The 19,984-nt window shown below is 58.3% G+C and overlaps 1 protein-coding gene across 2 annotated transcripts in view; it reads left to right on the forward strand.

The window, feature by feature from the left end:
- The window catches only part of AGAP3 (ArfGAP with GTPase domain, ankyrin repeat and PH domain 3), a 156,791-nt gene extending 139,090 nt beyond the window's left edge, over positions 1-17,701 (forward strand). For both annotated transcript variants that reach the window (XM_072855019.1, XM_072855021.1), the window contains exons 14-18: positions 12,794-12,948; positions 14,045-14,135; positions 14,486-14,708; positions 15,811-16,066; positions 16,364-17,701. In XM_072855019.1, the coding sequence (XP_072711120.1) occupies positions 12,794-12,948; positions 14,045-14,135; positions 14,486-14,708; positions 15,811-16,066; positions 16,364-16,591 (953 nt within the window). In that variant the 3' untranslated portion in view covers positions 16,592-17,701. The remainder of the gene's footprint in view (positions 1-12,793; positions 12,949-14,044; positions 14,136-14,485; positions 14,709-15,810; positions 16,067-16,363) is intronic.
- The last annotated feature ends 2,283 nt before the right edge of the window (positions 17,702-19,984 follow it).

Consider the following 19,984-nt stretch of genomic DNA (forward strand, 5'->3'; position numbering starts at 1 on the left):
CCAAAGCTTGGCAGGGAGCTTGCAAGGCATAGGGAGGTGCATTTTGCTGTGAAAAGCCATCCAGATTTGTCCAGGTAGAGATTATCTTGGCAACCATGTTCTCCAAAGCCTGGATCTATGGTTAGCATCTGTGGAAAAAGTGATCCTCACTCTTTAAGATTTTACTTCATCCTAGGTTATCCTGTCCCACAGCACTCAGTAACCTTTTGTAAACCAAAATAAAGATTTAATTCAAATGGCTACGGGTGGGGGAGAGGTGTTAAGTACAAGCGTTTGAAACTAATGGCTACTGTAAAACAAACCAGAAAATTATAGCCTGTACATTTGTTAGCCTGTACCTAACGAAGCGTGCTGTGGCTGTCCTGGCATCTTGCTCCAAAGCACAGGCCAGCCTGTAGACCAGAAGCCCAGGTTTCCCATGGCAGAACAACTCTTCTTAAGTTCTTGCTCTTAGAAACATTGTGGTGATGATCTGCATAGGAGTTCGGCAGTTCTGTTGTTCAGTCTTTTCTGTTGTAGTTATCTTCATCTGAAAACCACTGAGTTTAGGAAAGACTTCCCCTTTGCCGTGGTTGATTCGGGCATCTTGAGCATCATTTGAGTCTATAATATACACTGGATGCCTCATGGAAAGCAAGAAGTGTTATCTGTATTTACATTTTGTTAAACAACTGACATGTTCTTAGCTATGGGTATATGTTGACTCTTCAGATACGTTACTGCCCTTCCCCACATCAGCTCTCAGTTTGCAGTTCTCAGTCCAGTGCTTTGGCAAAAAGAGAGACAAGTATTTATATGTCTGAAAGGTGGGATACCAGAGACTAGAATGACTTTGCACCTACACGTGAGACTAAGGAAGCATGTGCTAAAGTACTGTGTCCCATCCTGTAAATAATACTCCAAGAGAGTGTGGAAATACTACAGAGAGTTGTAAAGAAGGTCCCAAAACTGACTTGGGTCTGATGAACATATTTATGATGTGGACATTAAGGTATTCAGTTTACCAGAATGAAGACTGAGAAGCAAAGGACTGACATTTTCAGTACTTACAGAGAAGGAAGTCTGGTCCTGCAAGGCTGTTCAGCATAGCTGACGGGGGCGTGAGAAGGTGCAGAGGCTGGGATCTCAGGTTACACAAAATTGAATACAATTTCTTAGTAGAAAAGGTAATTAAATGTGGGAACACTTTCATGAAGCAGTAATGTGGACTAACCACTGCTCAAAGTCTTAAAATTAAATAAGTTACTTTTCTGCAAGACAAGTGTGATCCGGCCCCTGGCAGAATTCCCTGCCCTCTGCATCCAGGCGGGCAGACCAGATGATTGTCACCCTCCTCCTTGGATGCCCAGTCCCTGAATGTTTGAGCCATCCCAGTTTTTCTGTCATTTCATAGGGAGTTTTTTACAGACACATGCTCACTTGCTGTCTTTCCCTGTTTGGCAGTGCCCTTGGAAGGTGGAATGACCAAGGCTGCACATCAGTGATGATGTGGTGCCACGTGATGTGTACGAGGGCATCAGAATATTTTCCGATATTCCCTGCCCTGGTCCTTGACCATGGATCTGTGCTGGGTAGAGGTCTTGTGCTATCTGCAGTGATATCCAGGCCCTGTCTTGGGTTGATACAGTTAATTTAGAGCCCTGTCAGGTGTTGGAGTAATGTAATTTTTTCATACAATGTGCATTACTTTGCATTTATCAACATGGAACTTCATTTGCCGGTGAAGTGTCAGTTACCAAACTTCATTTGTCACTGCACAGACCTTGCACACAGTTGCTCCTGCTGCTGCCAGAAGCCTCTGGCACCAGAACCGAGAGCAGGAAAAATACCTCCCCAGTGATCCACCGTACTGCCGCTGCTGGGACATGTGGCAGCGGGCTGCTTAGCCTGCTCCAGTGGGGCAGTGGGAAGGGAGCAGTGAGGAGACCACTGTGAGGAGTTAGGAGAGCACGGCAGAGGCAGGAGGGGCACGGCAGAGGAGAGGGGCATCTGTGATCTGCAGTCACATGAGCAATCCGACCTCTGTGTCTCCAGCTTGAATCCAGTCTTGCCCTGTGTCCTTCCTCAGTCGGTAAATGGGTGCAGTGTCCACTGGCTCAACGCTGTTGTCAGGCAGAGATGACAAGAACCTGCTGCTCCCAGCCACACGCTGGGTCAGAATGTCTTCCACATGGGGTATTGTACGGTGGGTTTTCTGGCTTTTTGGTTGGCTTTTCAAAAACTGACTCGTGTTTATTTTTAATGTAATCATCTACTGTATTAGAAAACTGAGCTGACTGCAAAGTTGGGCTTCCAAAGGCTGGGCCAGTTCTGTCATCCTCATGGGTCGCCCTGTATCAGCACCTCCTGGGGAGGCCAGGCTGTGCGTGCTGTGGGTCCGGAGGGGCTGCGGGCAGCACCCGTGCCAGCAGCACCATGCTCCATGCCTGCAGGAGCCAGCCACTGCTGCTGTGTGGAGGCAGCACGCACTTAGAGGTTCACAGCTTGGTCCTGCTGTAGCCAGTCTGATGTTTCAGTAGCAAACAGCTGTATATCCCATTTTGGGGAGCAGGGGACATCTGTGTCTGGAAAGGGTCCTTGTGCATCTCTGTGCTCCGTACAAATTGCAGAGCTGAATCACACGCTCCTTTTCAGGCAGACGATCCCCTGCCTGCCGTAGATCTGATTGGCACTGGGTCTGCCTGCCTGTGTCATCCTCCTTGGGCGACTCATTTTGTCTCTCTCCTGCCTCCAGCACTAGGACTGCTTCCCAGAGCCGGTGCAGCTCAGGGCACCGCGGCGGCTCATCACCAGGAGCAGGCAGCCCAGGGCAGATGCAGAGGAGTGACTCTGGGACTGATGCTTGGGTTGTCTGCTTCCTAGGCACTCGAGGCGAGCACTGGACTGGAGTCATACCCAGGTCACTGTCCTGCCTGGCAGCCTGCGTTAGAGGTGGAAACTGTCCGCAAGCAAATAAGAGATAATGAGCCTCTATGTGAGGTCCCACCCTGATGTCTTAATGGTCAGCGATTGGTTCCAGCTGTGAACCCAGGGCTGAGCATTGCCCCACGTCATGGGCATGACTGATGACTTACGTCATGGACTGGTGTCCATAAGTATGTCTGATTCTTCTTTGAATCTTTTTTAGCTGCTTTTGAACAGTTACAGCAGTTTTTTTCACAGCAGGATAATCTAAGCTTTTTGCTTTCGCATAGTCAACATGGTGCAAGTGTAGAAATCACGGTGCAGAGAGCAGGGCTGCTGCGCTCTGTGGTAGAGCTGCCGTCCCTTGTGGTGCTCATCCCGCTGCGGAGGGTACGCCATCTTGGGAGGAGCGTGGGGGACAGCCCAGCAACTGGCTGTGCTCTCCATGAGCTCACGCCGGTGCGGCCATGCCCGTGTGGGGAGCATCGCTGCTGGGACCCCCTCAAAGCCTCCTGCCAGGAGACCTCTAGTAGGCATGTCGGGCCAGGCATGGTGTCAGGCTCAGCTCTCCGTTGCAGCATCTCCCAGGCGGGGCAGCAGGGGAGTGTGGAGGAGCAGACATGCTTGGGCTGCGGCCAGGCTGCCTTCGGATGTGCCCAGCCTGATGCCTGCGTGTGCAGGGCACAAGCGTCTAAGGTTAGCATCCTGGGAAAGTTGGTGAGGTCTGGGGATAAATTGCCATCAGTTTATCTCATTTAGGAGGTAATCAGAGCCAGGGACGTGCAGAGCAATTGAATCTTAGTTGTTCTGAAGTATCATAAATCAAACGAGCTGTTGCTTTTTTACATGGTCGCATGTTAAAGAGAGCGCAGTGTCAGGTTGCTAGGGAGCATCAGCAAACTATGGCAAGCGTGGTATTGGGCTGCCGGGGTTGTCACCAAACCGGAGAGTGTGGCTCAGGCTGTCAGGGAGCACCCACAGGCTGGCAAATGTGGTGTCAGGCTGTCAGGGGACGTCGAAGCAGCCCCGGGGAAGAGCTCGTCACCGTGGTGGGGTTGCAGCATCAGCCTGCAGGGACCCTCAGGAAAGTCTGCTCGAGATCAAAGCCCAGCAAAGTGCTGTGACCAGGAGCGCCCCGTCCTGCCACAGACAAGCCCCCACTGCAGCCTTGCTGCCTCCGTGCCCGGGACCTCTGGCTCCTGTTTCGGGCAGCTGGGAGGGCCCCGGGGAGCCACCAGGCATGTCTGATGGCAGAAGCACCTTTGCGACGCTCCCTACGCCAGCATCCCCATGGCTGCCAGAGCTCCAGGGATAATGAACTTCTCATGTGCTTAAAGAGTGATGCAGGGTGCATGGCGAGAAGCTGACAGCCCCTTAATGTGCTTCTCAGTGGCGGCCAAACGACGCGGTTTTGTCTTTGTTTTTTAGTTTTAAAACCCACGGGAAATTGATGGCCAGTAAAGAGTTGTGTTGGGGCGATGTGCGTGATTAATACCAACTGTCAGGGGCTGTCGGAGGCCGATCTCAGCGAGCTGGGAGTGCAGGGCTGAGCTGCGCTTACCAGATTGCTGGGGATTCCAGCTGCTATTGCTCAGCTCCTGCCTGCCCCATGCAGCTTGTGTCACCCATGCGCTCCCTTCCGCCAAGGCTCTTAATTCAGTGTTAACAAGTCACTCCTGCTCATTACAGACCGCACGAGCTCCCTGCTCCATCCTGGCGGGAGGAAAGCAGCCTGTGCCTGGGCATCGCCACGCCATGGCCAATCCCCCATCTCCATCAGCTCCACACCCCCCTTGTTCTGTGGTTCCTGGGGGGACCTTGTACAGCTCCGTATTGCCCCTCTGAGAGACCCTCGTGTGCACACTCATGACCCCCCTGGTGCGTCTTGCAGCGAGCCTCCATGTGCACCATGAAGCCCACGCTGTCCGTGCCCTCCCTCCTGTGCCCGCAGCGTGACCCCCCCGCCCCCAGTGCACGCACGCACGCCTCACGGCCCTTCTGCTGCCTCCTGGCCCCACTGCTCTGTGTGCACACACTGCACCCCATATGGCATCCGCCACTCCCCCCGAAATGACACTCCTCGTCCCTTGTGGTGACCCGCTCTGCACATCACAGTGTACCCTGCAGCGTCCCTCGGGAGCACCTTCTCTTCCTGACACAGGCTCAACTGCCTTTGCTGTCCTTCCTCACACGTGCGTGCACGCACGTGCACATTTGGTGCCCCACAGCGTGCCCTCTGTTGTACAGTTGAGTGTGCCCATCTCTGCTGGTGTCGCTGCACAGAGCCCAGCGTGTCCCCGTGGGCAGGGCAGGCGGCACGGGGGCGGTGGGAGCGTGCCGGCTCAGCTTGGGGCACTCTGGGGTCTGGGGGCACTGGGACAGAAGGCGCTGGGGGGTCTCCATAGCAATGTTCTTGCTGCGGCTCTCCTGGCAGCTTGTCGCTGTGGAGGGGGCCTGTCCCCGTTGCACTAATACAGGTTAGGAATATTGGGTTTAATGATCTGCAAAATGAGGAGGCAGCGAGCTGACATTTACGAATGGTGCTGCATCCTTCTCTTCCCAGACGCCTGCTAATTTGTTGATATCCCAAACACCTCATAATGATGTGGTACAGTGGCAGCTTGCAAACAAGCATCCCAAGGCTGGGGGGCCTGCTGGCTGCCCTGCTCCTGGACATTCTTCACGGACTTGGAAGCAAGAGAGCGGAGCTGTGGGCCCGGGACTCCCCACACCAAAGGCAGGACCAGCCCTTGGTTCCCTGCCATGCACCCCACACACTGGAAGTGTCCCCCCCATCTCCTCCCTGTGTGACCGCCCACTCACCAGGGCATCCAGAGGCACCTCTGCTACACGAGCTCCAAGTGGGAGAAAGGATGGGAGCAGAAGGGCAGTGTGAAGGGAGAGACTGGATGTGACTGGGAGCTGGGGGAGAGTGGAGGTGAAAGAGGAGCCTTCTGCTTCAAGAGCAGGGCATGGCTTAGTGTGAGCTCTGCTTCTCATTTTGCTCATGTTGAGTGGGATCCTGCTTCTCCTTCCTGGACCTGCTGGGATGCAGGGGGAGGTGTTCCGCACTGTCCTGCATGCAGGGCAGGGGCCGGCATCGCATCTGCTCAGGGAAGGAGCCAGCTGGGGAGCCGGCTGGCATGGAGGGCTCTCCGTGTCTGGTGTGCTGGCATGGAAGCATTCCCGCCCGTCCCCTGTGCTGAGCTCCCTCCTGTCCAGCCTACTGGGGTGGGAAGTGCTGCCCTGTGTCTTGTGGGCTGGTGTAGGGGAGCTCTAATCCAGTGCCTTGTGCAGGGAGAGAATTGCAGCCCTGCATCCTGAGTGCTGGGAGAAGCACAGTCCTGCCACGCTGGGTGAGGAGCATTGCGCCGCATCTCCTGCTGCGACTAGAGGGCCATTGCTCGATCTTCTGTGTCCTCCCTGCAGAGGTGCTTTGTGTCCTGATGCTGAGGGATAGGGGAGCAGCACGCCCCATATTGCTGCTTGTGCTCTGAGGGTGCTGCCCCAACCCTATGTGGGGGGCACCTTGGGTACACGTGAGGGATGTGGCCAGCCTGTCCCACTGCAGCTCCCCAGGGAGGCACACTGGCCTGGGGTTTCATCCCGCACCCCAGGGAGAAGCAGGGTGTCCGTGGGGAACGAGGTAGGAAGTGCCACTCCCTTGACTCCATGTTGAGGTCCCTGCATTGGGGTCTCTGGGCTGGGCTGGGCTCTTCTGTGTTGATGTGGTGTGTAGTCTGAGCCCTTCACAGAGCAGGACAGATTCCTGCGCGCAGCCGTGTGCTGAAGCTAAGGTGTTTTTAGCCACCCAGACATACCGATTCTGCTCAAAGCTGTGCTTCCTCCCACCGAGAGCAGAGAGAAGAGCCTTGGTAGAAGCTGTAAGGGCAACACTCCTGGGACGCCACTGCTTCCCTTTCTCCCCGTGCTGCTTCTCCTCTTCAACATCGCCTGCTGCTTCCGCAGGTGACAGTGACAGATCCACTGGTCTGCTGGGCATCTCGGCTCTAGGGCACCTTTGGGCAGCAGAGCTCTGTCCCACCCTGGCTTCTTGGTGGGGCTCTTCCCTTACCCTCTTCCTTTCACTTTGTGCTGGTTCCTGGCAGGGCATGCAGGATGTCTCAGTTTCCCCATTTCTTCCCAGTCCTGTGGTGCTCATCTGCTGGCCCTGAGGAGATGCTTCCTCCCAAGGCTGGCTTGTTGGCGGTGGGGGCTGCTGGCTTCCCCCTCTCTAGCACAACAGGCTGATGAAGGGTAACTCCACGAGGGCTTATCACCTCACTGCGGTTGCTGCAGAAGTCCTCAAGCCCACTCAGCTTGGTGACTCAGTTGCTGGTCGGGTCTGAGAGCTGCACGGTCCTGGCCACTGTGCAGTGCCCTCGCTAATTTTGCTCTCATTTGGAGCACTCATTGCTGGGCAGCGTTGGAGCTGGGTCATGGGGTTAACACCCATTAGCAGAGCTGGCTCGCACCGAACTCTGCTCAGCAACTCTTCATGGAGCTCAGTCTTTAAAACATCATCAAAAAATCATCAAGAGAGAGAGAGACAAGCGCGTTCATTTCCACTGCCCACTAATTCTAATGGAGCTGGCGTAATGGACTCCCACCAGCACGCCTGCAGGCAGCCGCAGGGCCAGGGAGACAGGCTCTGCCTTCTGGCCCTGGGATAGCCCCTCTACCCTTAGGCGGCTGGAAAGGGCTCCCAACTCCTGTAGGAGTGGTTTCCTCCGGGACCTTAGCCCTATCGAGTCCGAGCTGGCGAGATCTGGGGCTCTTTTGGCCACCCTGGCCACTGGGAAGGAGCCTGTGCCCTGTGCATGGTGCAGGGAAGGGTGTTCTGCCAACTCTGCTTCAACAGAGGTAGTCTGAATCCTTCTGCCCGTGTCATCTGCTTTGTGTGCTACCCTTTCATCTGGCCAGAAATGCCCCTGCCACATCAGAAATTTGTGCCTCTCCCCAGAAAAATCTGAGAAAGTCCCATACTTTCCCTAAAGCTATGACTTGAGTCTGATTCAGCTTGTACAGGCCCCCCAGGGAGCTCAGGAACTCATCCCAGACCATCCAAGAAGCTGGGTCTGCACGCCGTTTGAAGCTGCTGAGTCCTCGATTCCCTTCCCAGCTCTGCCAAGCCCTGCGTGTGAATCCGAAAGTGTGATCCTGCGGCTCCCCACTCTCCTGCCATAGCCGTGTCCACGCTCAAGCCTCCAAAGAGGTCTGGCCCTGCAGTGCAGTCCTGTGTTGCTGCAGGGAAAGAGAGGTAGTGATTTTGCTTGCGAAAGAAGCCTTAGTGTGGAAGAAAAGCTGTCGTCCTTTGTTAGCTCTTCCCGGGCTCTGCTGAGAGCAACAGGCCCTTTGTTCAGAGTAAAGCTGGAATCCGTGAGGCACAAAGGAGGAAGGGGAATGGAAGTCCTGCAGCTTATGAAACCAGTGCTGGGGCTTTGGTCTGACTGGGACCGCTGCCGGGGCTTGGACCGGGCAGCCCCAGGGCTCCAGGATGCCCCTGAGCTGTGGCGGTGGGAAAGTCTGTCCAAGTGGGGTTGGAGCCCCAGAAATCTTCCTGTTTGCCCATGGTCAGGTGTGGGCAGCCCAGCAGGGACCCCGGCAGCAGCCGCCTGCCCCTCCTCTGTGAGGGTCCTGAGCAGAGGACTGGGAGACACACGGTACCCCCCACCCCAGCACAGCACCTGAGGCAGAGGGGCCGTGCCTCAGAGGAGCAGCATCGAGCCCCCTGTGGGAGCCTTGGGGCAAGCAGGCGCTGCAGGGCAGGCATTTGCCGCCTCGTCTCTGCTGGGAAGCGTACTGGCACAGGAAGGCTTGGGCTGGGATTCCTGCTTGCATGTTTGGTGGGGAGGTACTGAGCAAGCGAGAGAAAGGAACAAGGATGATGGAGTCGTGTGAGCCTGTGGCAGGAATCCTCACCGTGTCCCGGGGACTGTGCCGACGTGCTTGCTGCTGTTCCAGTGGCAGCAGAAGTGGCTCAGCAGCAGTGAGCACTTGAAGTGCATCCAGTACTTCCCAGGTCCAAGCAGCTGGCCTGGGCTCTGCAACACGCTGACAGCAGCTGCAGGCGGCTCAGACCAAGGATGGGAGACATTTAAGAAGAATAGGGCCCATTCTGATAAATTGGGGTGTCCCAGGAGTGGCTTTGTCGGTCGCTGCTCCAACAGTGTAGCCTGATCCAAGATCTGGGAACTGCGAACACTCCCTCAAGCACCTGGGCAGTCACTGCCCCCCAGGAAGAAATGCCACTCTTTCCTTCCTGGCTATTAATGTTTTGCCCTGGGCAGCAATTGATCCTGCAGCTGTCAGGGGCCTGATCCTTGCTCTCTTGTGGCCTCCTGCAGAGGTAGAAGGAACCGTCTCTAAGAACAGCTGGAGCGCTCAAGTCCCTGGACTGCAGATCCCAGTCACAGGTTGGGACAGTGGAAGAGGTGGGGGCAGCTGCTGGCTCATGAGTGGGCTGGAGCTGAGCAGGGGCTGGGGACATCCAGCCGGGTGCCATGGTAGTAGGTTCCTGCATCGCCTAACTGCTGGCTGCCATCAGTGGTTGGATGCTCCCTGCCCATGTCCAGGGTATGGCAGTGCTCACAAAGAGGATGGTGCTAGCTAGCCAAGGAGGCAGTGGCTATTATCCTGGCTGTTGTCTGGTTATTTCTTCTCCCAGTATTCAGAAGTTACCAGATGTGTATTTTCCAAGACTCTTGTTTTTGAGCTGGCATTTGGTGTCCTTGGAGCCTCCACAGCAAACGTCCTTAGGGTAGGAGGCACACTGCCTGCAGGGAGCTCCCCAGAGCAGGGACTGTGGGGCCTCTTCTGTGGCTGAGTGCTGGAGGAAAGAGCAAAGTGCTGGGCAAGCTTGATGTCCCAGTTAGGCAAGTGCAGCACAGAGAGGGGAAGAGTCCAGCAGCGTGACTGACTGCGAGCACCCTGCAGTCTTGTCCTCCTCCTGGTGCCCCAGAGTTTCTCATTCCCAGCAGGAGAAAGGCAGTTGCAGACATCTTTCCCCAGAGGAAGAGTCCCAAGCTGATTCTAGGGTGAAATGAGTGAAACAGCCTCCCCTTCCTATCTGGGAAAGGCAAGCCAGCTGGCGCTTCACCTGGATGGCACTTCACCTGGACAGCCCTTCATCCTGGAGTCATTCGATCCTCTTGAGGGTCTGCTGGTGTGGAGACCAAGCCTTGCATTCCTGCACCAGTCCGTTTCATCAGTGCTGATAATCTCCAAGCCCCCATGATTGCTGCTGGGATCTGTGCAGGACACACCATGGAGTGCTCTCGGCAATGGCAAAGGGCAGGCATCTTTCCAACCAGATGTCACTCACACTTTTAACCCCCATGAAATGCAAGATCCTGAGCCTGCTGTGTGAGTAGCATGACACTCTCCACCATGGCACAGTAGCAGGAGTGGCATTTTAACCTCAGGTTGTTCTGGGGTAGGCAGCTGTGCGTGATGGAAAGAGATAAGAGAGTTGGGTGCTGTGCCCGGTACTTGTTAATGCAGGTGGTGGTGCCTCCGAAGGAAGCGAGAGCCTGGAAAGAGCACTTGCAAGAGAGGAAGGGCTGTGCTCTCTCGCCACCCCCATCAGAGCCGTCTTTCCTCAAGGAGACTTCCCGTGGCTGCACCCATTTTCTGAGAGTGTTTGTGGACACAGCCTTGCTCAGCCGGTGCCAGGTGGCCCAGCAGCAGCTGAAGTTGGCTGTGCCCTTGGTAGGACCCGGCTGGTGGCCTCTGCACCCGTTCATTAGCTCCGCTGGGGTGCTGCGGACTGACGCACGTTCCTCAGTCGTTGCCCTCCTGCTGTTCCCTCCGCAGTAAGAGATTCCTCTGGCCGCAGCTTGCCGGGGGAGTCAGGCAGAGGAGAGGATCCCCTCCAAAGCCCCTCTGCTCATCTCCCCGCGTCTGCCCTGGCAGGCACAGACCCTGCCAGGCTGGAGGCCAGCACAGCCCTACCTTGCTGTGGACCGGGCTGGGCCCCTCGGCCTCCTTACTGTCTCTGGAGCTGTGCAGTTGACTCCCTGCTTTTAATAGAGAGCTGGGAAGGCACATTATGGAGATGAGGGTGTTATTTGCATAACGCTAATTAGGTAATTACAAATCATTTTGCTATGAGCTGAAGCGTGTGCTGTGACATAACGTTTATTAGTCATTCCATTCAGGCCCCGCTTAGTTAAGTCATTTACTGCACTAACTACTGAAGTTGGCAATAAAAGGTAAATGCTGGTGCTTGGGTGCAAAGCTGAGACAGGGCACCCCATGTAAATCTGAGGCCCATGCGCCCGCTCAGCACAGCCCGTGGCATGGGCTGGCAGGGCAGAGCCCAGCCCCAGCAGCCCGGACTGGGAGGGCGTTACAGCAGTCAGGGCAGCAGCCAGAGGGGGAGACAACATTTTAAGCCTTGCTTTTCGGCAGGCTCTTGGTTGTTTTGGGGCCATTTTCTTAGGCCCAGGGGGCCTGAGGTGCTTTCACACATTTTCACTGTCCCCCATCTCTGCTGCTGGCTCTGCCACCCAGTGCAGAAGTGCCTGTGCTCTGGCACCCTCCCTGGAAACCCACCAGGCGGCCTGCTTTTGTAGGAATGCTAACGCTTCCATTGGTACCCAGCCTCTAAGTGCCTGGCGGTCTGAGCGATCCTTGGGGCTAACCAAAACTGTCTTCCCTGAAGACAGAAAGTCAGGAATTTGTCCCCATGTGTTTCACAGCCAGAGAAGTGCTTTAATATTGAGGCTGTATATTCTGGGGTTGCTTGCGGGGCGCAGATGCCAGTGCTGTGCAGAGGTGCCTGAGGAGCAGGTCGCCTGGCCCTGCCCTCCCGGGCACTTTGCCCTGCACAGATCCCTGCTGCTCTCCCTGCTGCCCTCCCTGCTGCCGTCTCTGCTGCCCTCCCTGCTGCCGTCTGCTGCCCTCCCTGCTGCTGTCCCTGCTGCCGTCTCTGCTGCCGTCTCTGCTGCCCTCCCTGCTGCTGTCCATGTGCCTCATGGAAGCAGCTCTGCTTGGCCAGCTTCCAGGGACCCCCATGGCCACCAGCTTCCCAGGTTTGGGAGCCAGAGGCCACCTGCCTGGCAGGGCACTGAGAGGTGCCATAGCCAAGAATGGCATCACTCTTCCCTCTTCATAGCTCCTGCCCTGGTCTCTGTGACTTAGTGCTTCTCTATGGGAAAACAGCAGCTGTGCCCTGTCATGTGGGTCTGTGGAGCACCCAGGCACTGAGGGCTTCCCGAGCGGGATCCCCGCTCTGCTGTGCTCCTCAGCTGGCAATGATGCCCCTTCTCGATGCACAGGACTGTGAAGAGCTGCCTTTGAGCCCACCGCAAGGGCCTTCCTTGCACCTCCCGATTCAGCGTGCAGGACTCTGTCCCTTTAAAGCCACTCATCAGCAGGCACCAAGTGCTCTGTGGGCTCCTGGGGGGTGATGGGGCTGTTCGGGGGCACCAGCTCTGTGGAGGAGCTGATCCCACTGCTCAAGAGGTCAGCGGCTTTCTCCAAGCGTGGGACATGCAGGGCATGGAGAGCAGGGCGCACGCAGCTTCCAGGAGGCCAGTGACGCAGCCTCCTGGGTTTCCCAGCCCGGGGTGGTTGGGGAACGATGCTGCAGATGTTTGTGTGTGGAAGAAAGGGCAAGCCCACACTAGTGGAGCTGGCATGCAGGGAGCTGTGCGAGCAGCAGGAGGGACAGGCTGGTGCAGAGCTCTGGTTCCTCCCTGCAGGCACTCTCTGCCTGCGTTTCCCTGTCCCAGCCTCCTGGGGACCACTGCCGCCAGCAATCCTGCCCATGTGTGGGCGCAGCGGTGGCCCGCAGGGATCTGTCTGTGTGCTCACACCCTGGGAGGCTGGCAGACCCACTCCTTCCCTTCCCTGACCCATGTCATGGCATACCTTTCTTTTCCAGAACCAGATGAGCCATTTGAGTTCATTATCGTGTCCCTGACGGGCCAGACGTGGCTCTTTGAGGCCTCAACGTCAGAGGAGCGAGAGCTTTGGGTCCAGGCCATCGAGAGCCAGATCCTTGCCAGCCTGCAGGGCTGTGAGAGCAGCAAAAATAAGGTAAGAAGCCTCAGCTGCATTCTGCTTTGTTTCCTCCTCTCCGGCATCTGCTTTGCTGCATCCATCCCTGTCCCAGGCTTCCCTCTCTGTCCAGGCTGAATCCCGTACTGATCCCTCTGCTCCCAGTCAGGGTTGAATCTGTGCCTTCAACCAGAGGGAAGTGATCGTGCCCCTGTACTCGGCACTGGTGAGGCCGCACCTCGAATGCTGTGTTCAGTGTTGGGCCCCCCACTACAAGAGAGACATTGAGGGGCTGGAGCGTGTCCAGAGAAGGGCAACGGAGCTGGGGAAGGGTCTGGAGCACAAGGCTGATGGGGAGCGGCTGAGGGACCTGGGGTTGTTCAGCCTGGAGAAAAGGAGGCTGAGGGGAGACCTCATCGCTCTCTACAGCTGCCTGAAAGGAGGGTGTAGAGAGGGGGGGTCGGTCTCTTCTCCCAGGTAATAAGCCATACGACGAGAGGAAATGGCCTCAAGTTGCACCAGGGGAGGTTTAGACTGGGTATTAGGAAATTTTACTTCACTGAAAGGGTTATCAAGCATTGGAACAGGCTGCCCAGGGAAGTGGTTGAGTCGCCATCCCTGGAGGTATTTAAAAGACATTTGGATGAGGTGCTTAGGGACATGGTGTAGTGGTGGGCTTGGTAGTGTTAGGTTTACGGTTGGACTCGATGATCTTAAAGGTCCTTTCCAACCTATACAATTCTGTGATTCTGTGAATCCCGTCCCTGGGACTGTGGTGCTCCCCACCAGGTTTCCTGTCACCTCTCTGAGCTCCCCGTCCTCTCCCCAGCCTGGCTCCAGCCCCATGGAGCTCTCTGCATCTCACCAGGGCTGGAACCTGTGCTGTCCACTCCCTCCTTGGGCAGCTCTGCCTTTTTGCTCCCCCGGCACACACCCGGCTACAAATCAGGTGTTCCCTCCGGACGCTGTTCTCTGAGCCCCCACACTGGACACCCCTCCTGCAGCAGAGCCTGTGGGGTGCCTGCTGGAGCAAGGTGCTGGCGGCTCCCCGATGGGCTCTTGGGGTGGTGATGAGACGACACGTGGCAGGGCAGTTGGCCTTGAGTAAACAGGGTTCCCGTGCATTTTGTTTCAGGCTCGGCTGGGCAGCCAGAGCGATGCACAGGCCATGCAGGCCGTCCGCACCGCACGTGGGAACAGCTTCTGCGTGGACTGCGATGCACCGAGTAAGAAATGCTGCACTGGGAGGTGGGGCTGCTCACCCAGGGAGGGCAGGGGAACTCCACCCCTGCCACCTCCTCTCTTACCCCAGAGGGACCTACTCTGTGGGGCTGCCTCATCCTCCCCTGCAGTGGACCCCTTCTTCAGGGACGGAGGGCTGACCCACCTGCCGTGCTGGTCCATGACCCCTTACTGACCAGCCTGGGGTCCTTGCCTCTCTGTGCTGCTGGAGCACTGGGCTTGGAAGGGAGCTGGTGGGCAGGTGCCTGCCAATATGGGTCTCCTGGGTTATAGGAGACAGGCTGGTGAGTCCATGCTGGCATTAACTCTCCCCCACTGATCTTGCTGTCCTCAGATCCGGACTGGGCAAGTCTGAACCTGGGCTCCCTCATGTGCATTGAGTGCTCCGGGATCCATCGCAACCTGGGCACCCACCTGTCCCGTGTGCGCTCCTTGGACCTGGACGACTGGCCTAGTGAGCTTCTCATGGTCATGACGGCCATCGGCAACGCCCTGGCCAACGCTGTCTGGGAAGGAGCAGTGGAAGGCTACCCCAAGCCCACCCCTGAAAGCAGTCGGTAAGGGAGATGGGGGACTGCAGAGATGCTTCTCAGACAATCACACTAGGAGGCTTGAGGGCACCACAGGAGGTTGGGAGCCGCCAGCCAGCCAAACAGAGAGGTGGGCAGGAATCCTCAAGGTACTCCAGTGTCCGGGGTCCTGCCTGCTCTTCAGGCACTGGAGAACCTCTCCCACTGTCCTGGTGGGCCAGCAGGGGTTCATGGCTGGCCATGGCCATGCGGTGACTGCTGGAGCCGTGGCTGGCTGCAAAGCAGAAGGGGTTAACAGCAACGGCTTGGCAACGTTGTTCAGGTCTCAGGGGTGCGTCCCTTTCAGGCCCTTGTCTGTCCCTATCGGAGCGACTCTCCTGTCACTCATCCCAACAAGAGCCCATTCTGTGGCTTATCAACGGATAAGAGCGGGTCAGGGGGCGGCGGGAGTGAGCATGCTCCGTGCGGGGCATTGATGGCCGCCCGCCAGATGCAGATGGATAGAATGGCAGCAGATAGCGGCAGCACGGCACACATCGATCCGCCTGGCCCCGCAGCCCCAGGCGGGATGGACGCTGCTGCAGCCTTTGTTTGCACCAGGCGAGACAGCAGCAGCGATAACGTGCCTCCCGTGGCACTGGGCTGTCGTGTGCAGCCGCTAACCTTTTCTTGCTGCTGGCCATGGCCCACACACAAGCATGGGACAGAGATGGTCCCCGCACTGCCACGTAATGGGCATGCAGGAGGGTGTGCAGGGGCACTAGCATGGAGGTGCAGGTGTCCCTTTGCACAGTGACACGTGTGGGGTCTGGGTGTGGGTCGCTGCTGCTGTACATGCATGGACGTAAGCACACAGTGTACCTAGGGAGCTATAAGGAGGTGCAGTGAGGCAAGTGTGTGTTGGGCATGGGTCCGGAGCAGTGTCACAGAGCCCCAGTGACAGCCATGTGCGCGGGGGGCACAGCAGGGGAGGTGTCTGCAGCAGGGGCTGTGCAAGGGGGGGTCTGCGTGTGACAAACACACACTGCTAACATGGAGTGTGTTCAGGGCGGCAGCGCTGGTACGCATGCCCCTTTGCATATGGGGCCCAGGCAGGTTGGCACACCTGTGACAGTGTCCCATCTGGCAGGGAGGAGAAGGAGCGCTGGATCCGGGCCAAGTACGAGCAGAAGCTCTTCCTGGCTCCCCTGCCCCAATCGGACATCCCGCTGGGGCAGCAGCTGCTGCGGGCTGTGGTAGAGGATGACCTGCGCCTCGTGGTGACGCTCCTGGCCCATGGCACCAAGGAGGAAGTGAATGAGACCTACGGGGATGGAGATGGGCGCACAGCACTGCATCTCTCCTGCGCCATGGCCAATGTAGTCTTCACGCAGCTGCTCATCTGGGTAAGGCAGGACCCCGCAGCCTCCACCATGGCGCTTCTGGCCCTGTCCCGGTGCTTCTCCACTGCAGCTCCACTGCAGCTCCCAGGTCTTGGGACACCCCTCGTCCATCCCCCTCCTACAGGTTCCCCCACGTGCCTGCTGGCACTGCCTGCCCACCCTCCCGTCTCCCTCTCCCTGCCCACCCCAGTGCCACAGAGCCCCTTTACCTCTGCTGGTGCTCTTGCTGCGCCAGCCCCGTGCCCATGGGGCCTTATGGCACCTGGGTGCCACTGATGAGCTACTTTCTCTCCTGCACAGTACGGGGTGGACGTGAAGAGCCGGGATGCTCGGGGCCTGACCCCGCTGGCCTACGCCCGGCAAGCCGGCAGCCAGGAGTGCGTTGACATCCTGCTGCAGCACGGATGCCCCAGTGACAGTGCCGTCACCACGCTGACCCCCAGCCTGCCTCGCCGCAACACCAACGCCAACAACAATGCCTGCACCGTGGTGCCAACAGAGCTCGGCTCCAGCCCCAGCGCTGTCTAGCTCCTCACGGGCCCTCTGCTCACCACATGGCCGCCTTCCATCCCTGCCGGAGGACCAGGGCCACAGGAGCGGGTCTGAGAGCAGCACAGCTGGGCCACCCACTGTGCTTGCCCCCCACCGTGCCCCCTGTTCTGGCTGGGAGGAGGCCGGGGAGCCAGCAGCCTGCTCCTCTGCACCGGTTCTGTGGAGTCTCCCCATGCAGCTAGGAGGGGGTATGCTGTGCAGACCCAGTGCTGTCAGCTTGTGGAGGGGCTCCCTCCTAGTCACTGGGATTGGGGGCTCCAGTACACCCCGTTCTCATGACCGGTACAGGAAGAGGAGAGGCAGTTCCTTTGTGTCCCCCACCACACACACATGTAGATAATGCAGGGGCTGGAGGCAGTTCAGGTGCGTGGCCCTCCCCTGCACAGCCGGTACTGGGGAGGGCGATCGCTGCACCCGCTCTCCCGAACAGTAGGGCACTTTGGGCACTTCCCTCCTGCCCTCCCTCCCGTCTCGGCCTCGCTGTGCACCCCTGGTGCAGTGGGGAGGTGGGGGGCAGCAGGAGGTGCGTGTTTCTCCACTGGACCCCTGTGCTCCTCTCAGCTTCTAGCCAGCGCAGGGAGGGATCCCCTCACTGGTACTGCTCTCCACGCGCTGATGCAGAGGGAGCTTCTCTCCCACGCAGCCCCTGGACAAAGGCCCCTCCCGCCTCCCTGGTGACCTAGAGGGGAAGAGGATGGTCACCCCAGGATCCCCAGCTGTGTCTGTCTGTCTGTCTGTAGAGTCACTGTCCTTCCAGGTTCAAGCCCCAAAGCCATACACAGTGTCTCCATCAGAGCATCCCCACTGGCTCCCGCTGCTGCCCAGGCGGGGCTGGTCTCCGGCTGAGCAAGAGGAAGAAGGAGAAGAATGTCTCCCTTTGGTTTTGGGCCAAGCCTGCAGCTGAGCACCGGAACCCCAAGGCTTTGGACGCTGCTGTGGAACGTCTCTGTCACTTGTGTATAAAATGTACATTGGAAATATTTATATGGACACTCTGTATATACTGTTTCTTTGCCATGAGTTGCCCTGTGTGTGTTATCTGCAGCCAAGGAGATAAAGGCCAATAAAGCAACCCACCCCCTGCCAGCCCAGCTTTTCTGTGTGCTGCCTTTTGGGCCTCCAGTGCAGCCTCCAGTCTGCTTCTTGCCCACACTGCAGGGTCGGGTGGGTTTCCATCCCAGACTGACAAGCATTCAGCCCTTTCTCCTCCATCTCGGGAGTCCTGCACTGAACTGGGCCCCGTGGTGGACATGGCAGAGCGCTGGGACGAGGGGAGATGTGTCAGCCCCGGGCGCTGTGGGACAGTGCAGGGATACGGCCCCAGAGGGATGCACGGCTCTGGCGGGATCAGAGGTGGGCATAGCAGGGGGGTGCGCTGGGCAGGAGACATGCTGGGTCAGAAGGGCTGGGGCCAGCTGGTCCCTGTGCACGACAGAGTGAGATTGAAGCTGGGGGGCGGGCAGACATGGGCAGGGAATGGTGGGCTGTCTCGGCGAGCAAGGACCCTGGGTGGTTTGCTATGGCAAAAAGATGGCTGCAGAAGACTGGGGGTCATCTGGTCCCAAGGTGTAGACAGCCCCCTGGGCAGCGAAGGGAGCCATGGGTCTCTGCTCTACCATCCCTGACCCCACATGCTTCCCGCACCTTTTGGCAGCGCAAGGCCCCAGTGCTGCTGGTTCTCTACTGGCTGCACCCAAGGCCACACCACAAGTGACTGGGGCTCCAGCGTCCCCCTTGCTGTGCCTGGGTCCAGGCCTGGCACTGCACTGGGACTGGGCACGGGTCTGGGTCCCCAAGCCTGAGTCGTGGCGCTGTAAGGAAGGGAGTCACCGAGACACCCTGCTCTCCGCTCGGCACCCCACCTGCCACAAGCAGCCCTCAGCAGTCCCCTCCAGACCCCTCTTGCCTCCTCCCCGCGCCCCTCCCATGGCAGAGGATTGCCACACTGGTGGCTGCAGAATGGTGGCCCCAGCCCTCTCACCAGCCCCTTAACTCACCTCGGTGTGCCAGCTGCGTGTGCCAGTATCGTGGAACGCGTCCGGTCCCAGCCCTGCCTGCCTGCGCCCGTGTCTGCCCCTCATTCCCCGTCCTCTCTCCTGCGCGGTGCACATCGGTGCCCCTGCACCGGCCCCGGCCTCGGCCCCAGCCCGGTGCTGGGTTTGGTTAATTTCCTGGCGACTGCATTAGCAGGAATGGAAGCCAAGGGACGGCAGCTCCTCTGGGGCCCATTAATCATCCCCCTCAGACAAGCTGCCTTGATTACAAGTGGCAAGAAATTCATTAGGGCTGCGGCTCTGACAACTTTTATCTGCGCGGCTGGATCTGACTCATTAGGCAGCCAAATTAAAGCCATGATGGGCCCTGATGAAATTCACTGCTTGTTTATCTTGTGCGATCTGATACATCTGCCCATACATCATCTCCTGCGCGGGATCCCGCCCAGCCCAGCCCCAGCGCCTCCCTTCCCATCCCAGCCCTGCCCTGACCCTCCGGGGCGCCCCTGGCCTGCGGCACAGCCTGGACCCGGCTCCAGAGCCAGCCCCGGGCCAGGGTCTCCAGCCAAACCCTTCGCCTGCCCCCGCACTCTGCCTTCAAGGTCAGCCCTGGGGTCGCGGCTGGGAGCAGCGGCCGTGCCAATAGGAGCCACGTGAGGACAGCCCTGGGGCCACACAGCCCTGAGCAGCCCCTCCTGGGCCACGCGGTGCCCGTGGGGGTGCGCAGCCTCCGCCTCGGCGCAGACGCAGCCCTGGCCAGGTCCTGCTGGTGGTGGCACCGCTGCCAGTGCACGGCCCCGTGGAGACAGACCCAGTGCCTGCATGGTGCCTGCTGGTGCCTGCATCTTGCAAACGGGTGCAGGGGATCCAGGGGCTGCCCCTCTGCTTGCGCCCAGGGGAAGGGAGCGCCAGCAGCTTCCCCACGTGCTCTGACATGGCCCCATAGACCCTAGACAAACACCCTTTTCTCCAGCTCATGAGCAGGCAGGCAAGGCCATCCTGGGCTGCTGGCACCGCAGTGGCCCTGGTTTCCTTAAGGGAGGCCGCACTGCCACCCCATACCAATGTGCTGCCTCAGTGCAAGGGCCTGAGCTTGCCATGGGCAGCCTCTGGGCTGCAGCACGCTGTTCCTGTCCCCAGCAGGAAGGCGTTTGTGCTGAACAACAGTGTCCGCGTTAAGAAAAAAATAGCTTGCCCCCATCTGGCAGTGGGGCCAGGCCCCAGCAGCAGCACTCTGGTCCTGCCCTGCCTTGCCTCAGCCCGGCGTTATTCCACTGTTCAAGCACATCTCAGCGCCAAGGTGGCCCGCATGGCTTCACATGGTCCCGGGCCAGGACAGGCTGAGGCAGGAGCTGCTGTGTCCATGTTTAGGCTG

Source organism: Ciconia boyciana, chromosome 2, assembly GCF_034638445.1.
Source record: "Ciconia boyciana chromosome 2, ASM3463844v1, whole genome shotgun sequence".
NCBI lineage: Eukaryota > Metazoa > Chordata > Aves > Ciconiiformes > Ciconiidae > Ciconia > Ciconia boyciana.